Raw genomic sequence first — 12,066 nt, 5'->3', positions numbered from 1 at the left:
TCTTATAGGCCTGAGATGAACCTTGATATATCTATACAGGACCAAGAAAAATGTTGCAGCTCACTGTTTTCCACTTGGATATTCTGGTGTAAGAGCATCAGTTGTTGAAGACTTTTTTTCTCATTACATTTTCCAGGACTCCATCTGAAAATAAACTGACTATGTAGGTATGGTCTATCTTAGGATGCTATCCCATTTTACTGGTGTATTGGTCTATCTTTATGTCAATAACTCGGAGAAGGCAATGGCACCCTACTCCAGTACTCTTGCCTGGAAAATCCCATGGATGGAGGAGCCTGGTGTGCTGCCATCTCTAGGGTCACACAGAGTCGGACATGACTGAAGTGACTTAGCATAGCATAGCATATGTCAATAACTACACCGTTTTAATTTAACATTATAATACATTTTGAAACCAGACAGCCTAAGACATGCAATCTTTTCAAGATTGTTTTGACTATTTCAGATGCTGTGAATTTCCAAATTTTACAATCACCTTGTCAATTTCATCATAACTTATTACATCTGAAATATCCTATTTCCAAATAAGGTCATATTCTGAAGTTCTGGATGGATGTGACTTTGCGGGAAATATCAATCAATACAGTGTATCAGTCAGCCTAGGTGTTTATCAATTTTATAATTTCCCAAAGTCTCACTTTTGATTTTGTTGATTTTCTGTTAATTTCCATTAACTTTGCAAATGTCCTCAGTCAATACCTTTCAAACATTTCTTCAGTACCATTTTTATCTTCTGAAACCCAATTATAAGATTAAGATCATTTAATTTTGCCTTCAAAACTCATTCAATTCTTTTTATTTTTGCTTTTTTCTTTGGTTTTCAGCTTTTATACTTTCAATTGCCCTATCTTTTAGTTTACATCCTTTCCTCTGCATAGTCATATGATATTCTAGAATTATTTTGCTTTCTAAATAAACATTTCTCTGCTGAAATCCCCCCTTTTCATGCATGTTTTCTACTCTTTTTACTAGCTCCTTCAGCACTTTTATCATAGTTATCTCCCTCTGATAACTACAACACCTGAGCAATCTCTGAGTTTGCTTTTATTAACAATTTCCTGTCTGTATCAAATTTTTCTGCTCCTTTGAATGATTTTATAAGTTCTGACTATATGCTGTATATATTCTATAAAAGAACAGTAAGTATTAAAAACAGCAGTTGCCTCCCAAAAGGGGAATGCCTATTTTGTCAGGTATATAGAATGGAAGGTTAGTTAACATGATTTACAGTTGAGGTGGAGATGAGCTTTGTTACTGCTAGTTTGATTCACGTGACTCTACTGGAATCTTTGTGCTTTTCATTTGAGCTGCCAGTTATCCAAACATGGGGAATTTCTCTCTGCCCTACATTCCAACTGTATATTTTAGAATTTCTGAGGCATTCTCTTTATATTCTGTTCAAGTCTTCTGAGTAGGTGAATTCTCAGATAAACTGTATGTCAAATTACCATGCCTTGTGGAGGATACAACTGTTTACACTGGTAAGACCAATAATGCCTCAGAAAGACTTTTCCTTTGTCTTAGATCTATTCTACATTCTTACCTTCCTAATAAATACACTGTTTTAAAAACCAGCACTCTGGTTGGTTGAAAAAAAGACAATATTAGGGCAGTAATCCAACATTTATTCAATTTCATTTCATGGCAAGTCTGTATAGAACACTGCACAAGAAAAGTTGTCTTTCTCTTTCATAAATCCACTGAGTATTTACAGCATGACACTATTCTAGAAACGGATAATCTTGGTAAGCAGGATAATTAAAAAGAGTTCTCACATTATATTAGATATCTAGGTTGATATTCTAAAATCTGATTAAAAGAGAACTAGTTCAGGCTCCTACATGTTAGTCTGCCATCTCCTAAAACCCTGTTCTCATCAATAAACAACTGATGTAAGGAGACAAAACTGGGAAACAGCATTCTTGTTTTTCAAAATCATAATGCTGAAATAGACACATCCAAATCATTTACATTTCATGACTAAAATTCATTCTTCTGCCTATACTTGACTAAAAGGGAAATGTTGTCTTGCCATGTCTTTAAGAACACAGGAAACAGTATCTGTTGATTTTGTCAGCTTAACCTCCTATTCTCAAAAGTCTACTTTTAAAACCAAATTAATTGAACTACCTTACCCATTCATCCAAGCTATTAATACTACTATCCGATAGTGTTGGCAAGACATACTTTGAGGGAGGGTATGGTTAGCTTCCATTACTTCAGGCTTAAGATAAGGGATGAAGGCACATTCAAAAATTTCTATTTATAATCTCTTTTTAAACTTATTCATATTTTCAGCCCATGTTATTTCTAAGGGTAAAAGTTAAATAATGAAATTAAAATACTATTCAAGTAATATTTTTTGTTTTTAAAATAATTTAAAGTTGTTACTGTACCTCTAAGTTCTAATATGGAAGCACAAGTCCATGTTCTTCCCTGTGCCATCTGGCCCCCACATAAACTATAATTTTATGAACTTTGATTTTATCTGTTTCCTTCTTACCATACTGTGGTCCTTTACAACTTGGATTACAGCTTCCTTGAGGGACAGCAGTCAGGACTAGATACTGTTTCACAGATGTGGTTGCACATGATGTGGTTGCACATGATGAAAATCATGATTTTCAGAGGCATTAAAAAGATGTTTTACGGTTTGTACTGAAAATTTTTTTCAGTGATGTCAGATATCAATCAGTGTTTACTGAAATGTTTCCCATGTTCACTGTTGCTTTATATAGCTAAACAGTATTGTATTCTATTTTCTATCTTATAAGTACAGAAGTCTTCAGAAACATTTACCTTTTTACAACCAGCAAGCTTTTCATAATTGAGATCTATGGTTCTACCATATAACCATCTTCCCTTAATTGCTCTCTCTTACACTTTAAACCTTTCCTTACCATCTTTTATTCTGGCTATGGACCCACTTCTTCTAAAAAGAAAAACCTTGTTAATCTTTTTCAGAGATTCTTTTGCAAATCATTTGATCACTGGGCACCTTCCAGATGAGTGTTTTCTTCTTCTGAATTTTATCTGGGATCTGTAAACCATTCTTTATCTGCACAGATAAGGATTCAAGTAGAAGTGCTCCAATTACTTGCATGTCCAGAGAGAAACAAAATTATTTTGGTGGGTGCATGTATCATCATTATTCTACACCTAGTTTTTCTGGATTGCTGTTTCTATCCTTTAGAATTGGGGTTCTACAAAGATCACATCCCATTAAAAAAAGGTCCAACGTCTGTTCAAGGTTTCTTTTTCAAATAATTATAATTTGCTATAAATGAAATCTTAATAAATTCTTGAGTGCAGTTTGAGGTGACTTTTACATTAATTATACTTGCTGTTATTCAGAAACTTCTCAGCCTTGTGTCGGAACATTAATCCTGTTCTATACAAAATGCAACTGGAGTACATTTACCTATAGCTATTTTTTTTCATTCATTAGTAATTAAAGTTTCACATCAGAGACTAACCTTCATGAAACAAGTGAGAGCGAGCAGGTGTGACAGACCATTTAGCATAGTATCTGGCCTTGTGGCAGCAATCAAATCAATATCCACAGAATATCTTGTGCAAAGCTTAAGCAATTAAAGTGCTCATGTGAATTCAGGTCTACTTCCCTTTAAAGTTGGATTCCAGAAGAAATAAATTTTATAAAGACTGTATGAAATATATTAATATGGTAAAACTATTACTTCAAAACCCATTTCTAAAGAAGCTGTTGAGCATTGCTGATTATTTGGGGTCCTGAAATGTTTCTCTTACATAACTGCTCCAAACAAATCATGAGTTTTAATGGTTTTAAAAATGTGAAAAGTTGGATTTTGCAGACTGCTTGGTGCAGTTCTGGTTGTTTCTCTTTTAAAAAAAAAAAGTAGAAAAAAAATATACAATGTTGTAGTCCTTTGGTTTTACTTTCTGGGCTAAAAAAGTATAGGCATAAATGTTTTTACATGATCCTCTTGAAGATGTCCTTTAAAACAACATCAAATGTCTTAATTCATGTCTCTTGATTATCAGGATTCTTTCATGTCACAGTCAGCCTTGATTAAATGGTTGAAAACTTCGGAGGAGAATAAGTAACTTTCATGAATATCTCCCCAATCCCTGAGAATCATAATCACCAAAGGTATATCTTGTCGTTTCATCATACATCTCTGGAAAGTAGCCATGTTCGTTCATTGTTAACAGGGCAAGGAGCAGTGTCATAAAGGGTTAATCCATGTAAAGTGGCTTCGACACGTAAAGAAATTTTCTGGAACAGAAAAGAAAATTACATGTAGAAGTTTGCTCCTTAAAGACAGATCACATGTTCAATATATTCTGGGAATATCTTGGGATCCAGAATGTAAACCAATTCTAATGAAGAACAAGAGAGAGATGGCTGTTGTACTGCCAAAAGTATCATCTGTAGTACAAACAGAATTGTGAAAAATAAACTTCTTTCCTCAGAAGTTCCTTGGTTTTCTCTGGTTTCTATGAAGAATCAATAAAACTAAATGTTGAGGATGGCCTATATAAATGTAGCCTGAGTTGATAAAAACTCTCTGAGAGAGTATCTGCAAATTTAATTGTTTTACAACCCTATTTTCAAGGCTTAACCTTGCTAACAGAACACTATTTCTCAAAGCACAGAAACAAATCACGTTAGAAGCTCCTCTTCTGGCTCACTGCTTAAGAAGTTAATTTTTGAAAAGGCGAGAGAGTTGCCTATAGAAAGTTTCTTATTCCACCAAAGGAAGTTTGACAGCATATATCTAATTCTATATTTTCTTACCTGAAAATCACGAATGTAAGTCAGGAAAAAACCAAAGAAGGAAAGTGACATAGACCATTCTGCTGCCGTAGTAATCATGTGAAGCACATAACCCTTAAGTGACAACAACAACAAAAAAAACAGTTCTGTGAAATTTCACTCATATGACCTCAAATAAAAAACCTGTAATATTTATAAACCAATCAGTATTCTGAAATATCAACCCCTGATTTATTTGACATATCTCTAGAATTAAAGGTGGACATTAAAGACATCCTAAATGATCTATCACATTTTCATTTATAGCAAGTAAAATTTTCATTCAAATAACTAAGAACAGGAGAACTTAACTCTACAACCAAGAAGTTACTGCCTTTTCCAAAGTCATGAGCCATTAAATGCCACTAAAAAAGTTTAAGTAAACAATGCTCAGATTAATAGGTGGCTCAGTGGTATAAATAATCTGCTTGCAATGCAGGAGATGTAGATTCGATCCCTGGGTCAGGAAGATCCCCTGGAGAAGGGAATGGCTGCCCACTCCAGTATTCTTGCCTGGAAAATCCCATGGACAGAGAAGCCTGGCAGGTTACAGTCGACAGAGTCCCCAAAAGTTGGATATGACTGAGCAACTGAACATGCACACATGCAAAAAATGCTCATGACAAACTTGATACTACATTTTGAGCATTAAAATATGGATTCTGATTAGGAGTATCTAGTAAATTATTTCAGTTCTTACTTTGTCCTCAGGGTTCCAATGGAGTTTCTGTACTATATCAGCACCAAAACTGCCATTGTACAAAAGTGATGAGCAAGTCAGCACTATTAAAAAGAAATGTCAAGGAAGAATCTCAAGGAAGACATGTTAAGTTTAAGCTAAACTCAAAATTAAAAACAAATATCTTCAAAGATCTAAAAGGATCACACATATATTTGTTTCCAAGGCCCAAAACCATTTTCTTAAAGACTTCATATTACATGGCATTAGTAAAATTTAAAATGTGCCCAGATTATTATAAAATGCTTTGCAGAGTCAGTTTCTCTTTGCTCAATAAATTCTTAGTTCTATCATAAGCTTTGCTACACAATTGTTCTTAAGGAGGGAATCAACTCATCTTTCCTATCTTTGAAGTGAGTATGATTAGGCCAGACATTATCTTTGCTTCTCACTCAGTTACCATGTCCCAAGTAAAAATTTGAATTTCATGATTCAAATTAATTTAGGATTTAGTAAACCAAGAAGCTCGCCCACAAAAGGCCTGTTTACAACATGTCAACAGTGTTCACTTAAATTTTGTTGTTCAGTTCCCTTTCAAGGGTAGCCACATTTTACAGTAAAGGATACTGCTAAATGCACTTACTCCACACCAGATAACCAATAACAGTCTGATCCAGAAGACTTGCTTGCCATGAATTTTGGGCTGCATTTGGTAGGAAAGGATAGTCTGAACAAACATATACAATGAGCCCATACCAAATGTGAGCACAGCTCCACACACATGTACAGCAAAAAAGGTGGTTTTCTGAGAGGTAAAAGGAAGAAATAAGTCAATAAAAGAAACGTCAAAAGCATCACAAACACAATATTTAAAAACACAAGTCCAGCAAATTCAACAGGACATTCACTGAGTAGGAAAGCTATGTAGAGTCTACAGATTATTTCCTGAGATAATTTTCTCTCAGTACTCAGAATAAACCTGAAGATTACAGTCATCCAAATTACTTCATATGCCACTAGTGAAAACATGATAGTAATTACTCATTTACTCATTTAATCATGCTTATTTGGGTGCCTCTTATGTGTCAAGCTACTGTTCTAAGCATTCAGATATATGAGTAAACAAATCAGATAAAAATTTGGTCCTCACAGATTACATTCAAGTGAAGGAACACAAACAATAAAAAATAAACTTTAGAAATAATTCCATATATGTTAAATAGTGATATGGGTTATAGAAAAAGAGTAGAACAAAGTAAAGAGAACTAGGATGGTTGGGAATGCAGGAGGCAAGGAGTATCAACTTAAATTTAAATAAAATCTAAATACAATTTAAAGGTTAAAGAAATTAAAACATTCTTGTTTCTAGTTTGACTTGTTTTGATAAATTATACAATAAGAGATTAGCAGGAACTGCAAATTTTTTCTGTTACCTTACTGTTTGTTTTTGTATTATTGTTTTCCTTTGCCTTACTCTCATTAATATCCATTTACATTTTACTTTTTACTATATATGTCCCTGTTTAAAAGTGATGACAGTAGCTTCCCAAAAATTCTATTATCAAAGCCTTTGGTTGAAGTATTAGGTTGGTGAAAAAGTAATTGCGGTTTTGGACCACTGCAACTAGGCTCAAACATATCTTTATTAATCAAAATGAGAACCATCACAATGACACATTTTTGTCAATGAGAAATAAGTTTGTTTACTCCTGTAGCATAAAAATTCTTGCCTTGAGATTCAACAAACTCTTGGAAAGCATTTTCTGCCTCCTGCTAGTTGTGGAAGCATTTTCCCTGCAAAAAGTTTGTCGAGATGCTTGAAGAAGTTGTAGTCAGTTGGCGAGAGGTCAGGTGAATATGGCGGACGAGGCAAAACCTCACAGCTCAATTTGTTCAACTTTTGAAGCGTTGGTTATGCAATGTGCAGTTGGATGCTGTAGTGGAGAACTGGGCCCTGTCTGTTGACCAATGCCAGCTTCAGGCATTACAGTTTTTAGTGCATCTCATCTATTTGCTGAACATACTTCTCAGATGTAATAGTTTCGTTGAGATTCAGAAAGCTGTAGAGGATCAGACAGGCAGCAAGCAGACCACCAAACAGTGACCATGACCAAGTTTGGCTTTGGGAAGTGCTTTGGAGCTTCCTTTCAGTCCAGCCACTGAGCTGGTTGTTTCCCATTGCTGTATGAAATCCACTTTTCATCGCACATTACAATCCAATTGAGAAATGGTTTGCTGTTACACAGAATAAGAGAAGACAACACTTCAAAATGATGATTTTTTTTTTGCAGTCAGTTCATGAGACACCTACTTATTGAGCTTTTTCACTTTTCCAATTTGCTTCAAATGCTGAATGACAATAGAATGGTTGACACTGAGTTCTTCGGCAACTTCTTGTGTTGTTTTAAGAGGATCAGCTTCAATGATCCTCTCAATTGGTTGTTGTTAACTTCCAACAGCCAGTCACAGTGTTCCCCATCTTCAAGGCTCTCGTCTCCTTTGCAAAATTTCTTGAACCACCATTGCAATGTATGTTCCTTAGCAGTTCCTGGATGAAATGAGCTGATGTTGCAAGTTGTCTCTACTGCTTTATGACCCATTTTGAACTTGAATAAGAAAATTGTTCAAATTTGCTTCATCTAACATCATTTCCCTAGTCTAAAATAAATATACAAATAAACAGCAAGTACTAAGTCATTAGCAAAAAAAAAAAGTGAAAAATGTGCATTAAAATAGTGTATAACATAATCACATTTACTTAAGAATGTATTCTAATAACAAACAGCAAAGTTCAACAATGCAAAATCACAATTACTTTTGTACCAACCTAATACAGTTTTCTAAATGGATGCTGTCTGTGTCACTTGGTTGACAAGATACCACACAGCACATGGTATGAGGGTATGACTCCCCAGCGTTCATGCAGCACTATTTTCAATAGCCAGGACATGGAAACAACCTAAATGTCCACTGACAGATGAATGGACAAAATGTGATACATATACACAATGGAATATTACTCAGCCATTAAAAGGAATGAAACAGGGTCACCTGTAGAGACGTAGATGGAACAAGAGTCTGTCATACCAAGTGAAATAAGTCAGAAAGAGAAAAACAAATATCGTACATTAGCACATATATATGGAATCTAGAATGGACATGTAGACACAATGGGGAAGAGGAAGGTAGGACAAACTGAGACAAAATGGGATTGACATATATACACTACTATGTATAAAACAGACAGTTAATGGGAACCTGCTGTATAGTACCGGGAGCTCGGCTTGGTGTTGTGATGATCTAAATGGGAGGGATGAGGGGAGGCAGGGGCGAGGAGGAGAGGTGGGAGCGAGGTCCAAGAGAGAGGGGATATGTTCCCTGGTGGCTTAGATGGTAAAGAACTTATCAGCAATGCGAGAGACCTGGGTTTCACCCCCGAGTTGGGAAGATGTCCTGGAGAAGGGAATGGCAACCCACTCCCATACTCTTGCCTGGAGAATTCCATGGACAGAGGAGCCTGGTGGACTACATACAGTCCATGGGGTCACAGAGTGGGACATGACTGAGCGACTACACTTTCATGGCTAACTCACTTCATTGTACAGCAGAAATTAACACAGCATTGTAAACCAATTACATTACAATTAAAAAAGTAAAATTTAAATTAAAAGAAAAAAGAGGGTATGACTAAGGTAATAAAAGAGAGATTAGGTTAGGGGTTGGTTCTCTCCTTCTACAATCAACTATGCTAATTCACATACAGTCTACTTTTTTTAGCTGAAGGTGTAAGAAGTCTCAAGTATAAAGAAATAAAGATAACAAGTTATTTGGATTCCTTTGGAGAAAGTGCTACTTTGATAAATAAGGTTTGGGCTGTTTTAACTGGCAGTAAGTTATGAGCACTGGGAAGGGAAAAAATCATTGTTACTGTCACCTTGGGTCACAAAGAAAAAAAAAGTTCAGCACCCATAAATCAATACAAAATGGTATTATCTTCTTGGTTCATGTGAATTTACCAGTATATATGGATACAGGCTGCAAAAATGAAATTGACTTAGGGCTAAGAGCAGGATTTTTCTCCTTAAAAATATTCTCACATATATTTGTTGACTGAAAAATATGAACAAGATAAAGGTTGAGCGTGTGCTGTGTTTAGTTGTTCAGTCATGTCCAACTCTTTGTGACCCCGTGGACTGTAGCCCACAAGGCTCCTTGTCCATGGGGATTCTCCAGGAAAGAATACTGGAGTGCCACACCCTCCTCCAGGGTATCTTCCCAACCCAGGGATCGAACCCAGGTCTCCCGCACTGCAGGCAGATTCTTTATCGTCTGAGCCACCTTGAAAGTTATATTTTATTTGGAAGACTTTCTGAAGACTTCATGTCCAGGAGGTAGCCTCTCAGATAGCTCTAAGAAACTGTCCTGAAGAGGTAAGGGAGGAACCAGATATATGTAAGTTTTGCAACAAAGATGACTACTATTAATTAATAAAGAAAACCAGATATCTCAACTTAGTTTTGTGCTTTTCTATATATGGAAAGATGCAAGAGCCTGGGCTCACTGAAATCATTCCTTTGATAAGCACCTTAGCTATCTAGGTCCAGTATCCAGTCCCCATCCTGAGTCCCCTCAGGGTGCACTGCTGGGCGGTGGCTGCAGTGGCTGAAGGCTTGGCAGCTGGGAGCCCATTTGTCTCCATCCTGAGTTTTCTCAAGGCTCACTGTTGGGAACGGCTGTAGTAGCTTGATGACTGCGATAGTCTTTGTTTATTGACGTGGCAGGCAACATTTTTCATTCATATATTGATGAAGCTAAATATAGATATAGTCTGATGAATGCCCACATGTGATCAGCACACAGTTCCATCAACAAAATCCCATAGTTAAAAGAAAAAGAATAGAGAACATTCACTACTATGTTTATAATCAGAATGGAGGTGTATAAAGCTAGTTTTAACTGACAGTACTTCGGTTTAACCCATTTAATTTTGTCATTTAGAGACTAGGGAAACAGCAAAAGATCTTGAAATGGGCAACAGATACCCTTTCAATAGAATGCTAGAGCCTGTGGGAATGATTCTATAGAAATGTTAATTGTACTTGGCTTTGATTAGGCTATTTTGCAGGGAGAACTTTTACAATGATAGACATTATGTGTAGAGATAAAAGTTAACTTATTGAAAATGCATAGTAACACAAGTAATCAATGTGAATAGAAAGGCATACTGTGTCCTACTGAATGCAACTGACTTTCACTTTGTGAATAATGACCAGTTTTGTTAGTTTAGAATCTATAGTTTAGAATCTATTTGTGAATTCATTTGAGCATTCCTTTTCTGACTTGTAATTGTATGGTACTCCGACTTCTTTTTGAAGTGGTTTGCAGTATCCACTATTCCTCTCATTAATTAACAAACTAAATGCAATCTTTGACACATGTACCACAACAATCACAATTTTATCTTCTTTAAAAATATATCATTTAGGACTTCCCTGGTGCTCCAGTGCTTAAGAATCTGCTTGCAATGCAAGGGACGGATACTGGTTCAACCCCTGGTCCAGAAAAATCCCACATGCCATGGAGCAACTGATTCCGTTGGCCACAACTACTGAGCCTACATGCACCCTATAGCCCACACTCCACAACAAGAGATGCCATCGCAATGGGAAGCCTGTGCACTATAACTAAGCAGCAGCCCTCGATCACTGCAAGTAGAGAAAACCCTCACACAACAACAAAGACCCAGCACGGCCAAAAATAAATAAATCTTAAAAAAAAAAAAAAAAAAAAATATATATATATATATATATATATATATATATATATATAAAATTTAACAAAGACAAAAACATACTCCTTGACAAAGACAAGACAAATTATAGAGGTATGTGTGTGATCAGGGGCAAATGTTTGCTACAGAAATTATAAACCATGTACTGAATACCCTGTAATCTTCACCTAAAAGTTTTAATGCAACTTAAAAACTAGTCATGTATGGATGTGAGAGTTGGACTATAAAGAAAGCTGAGTGCCAAAGAATTGATGCTTTTGAACTGTGGTGTTGGAAAAGACTCTTGAGAGTCCTTTGGACTGCAAGGAGATCCAACCAGTCCATCCTAAAGGAGATCAGTCCTGAGTGTTCATTGGAAGGACTCATGTTGAAGCTGAAACTCCAATACTTTGGCCACCTGATGTGAAGAGCTGACTCATGTGAAAAGACCCTGATGCTGGGAAAGATTGAGGGCAGGAGGAGAAGGGAAGGACAGAGGATGAGATGGTTGGATGGCATCACCAACTCAATGGACATGAGTTTCAGAAAATTCTGGGAGTTGGTGATGGACAAGGAGGCCTGGCGTACTGCAGTCCATGGTGTCGCAAAGAGTTGGACATGACTAAGTGACTGAACTGAATGATATTCCTTCCAAAGTCTTCTTGAAGATAAATTTTCTAGGAAAGGAGAATGCCATGTGATAACAGAGGCATATATTACAGTATGCTGCCACAAGCCAAGAAATGCCAAGAATTACTAACAGCTGAGAGAGAGGCATGGAATAGATTCTCGCTCTGA

At 36.2% G+C, this 12,066-nt stretch overlaps 1 protein-coding gene across 8 annotated transcripts in view; it reads right to left on the bottom strand.

The window, feature by feature from the left end:
• Positions 1–1,625: 1,625 nt before the first annotated feature.
• Positions 1,626–12,066, bottom strand: part of DRAM2 (DNA damage regulated autophagy modulator 2) — a 30,903-nt gene continuing 20,462 nt past the window's right edge. For 7 of the 8 annotated variants that reach the window (XM_055584772.1, XM_055584770.1, XM_055584771.1 and 4 more), the window contains 4 exons: positions 6,126–6,303; positions 5,520–5,602; positions 4,802–4,894; positions 1,626–4,279 (listed from right to left, as the gene is read on the bottom strand). In XM_055584772.1, coding sequence (XP_055440747.1) covers positions 4,172–4,279; positions 4,802–4,894; positions 5,520–5,602; positions 6,126–6,303 — 462 coding nt within the window. In that variant the 3' untranslated portion in view covers positions 1,626–4,171. The remainder of the gene's footprint in view (positions 4,280–4,801; positions 4,895–5,519; positions 5,603–6,125; positions 6,304–12,066) is intronic. The other variant, XM_055584776.1, reaches the window with a different exon arrangement.

The sequence above is a fragment of the Bubalus kerabau genome, chromosome 6, assembly GCF_029407905.1.
Source record: "Bubalus kerabau isolate K-KA32 ecotype Philippines breed swamp buffalo chromosome 6, PCC_UOA_SB_1v2, whole genome shotgun sequence".
NCBI lineage: Eukaryota > Metazoa > Chordata > Mammalia > Artiodactyla > Bovidae > Bubalus > Bubalus kerabau.
This window is presented reverse-complemented; position numbering and strand designations above follow the sequence as displayed.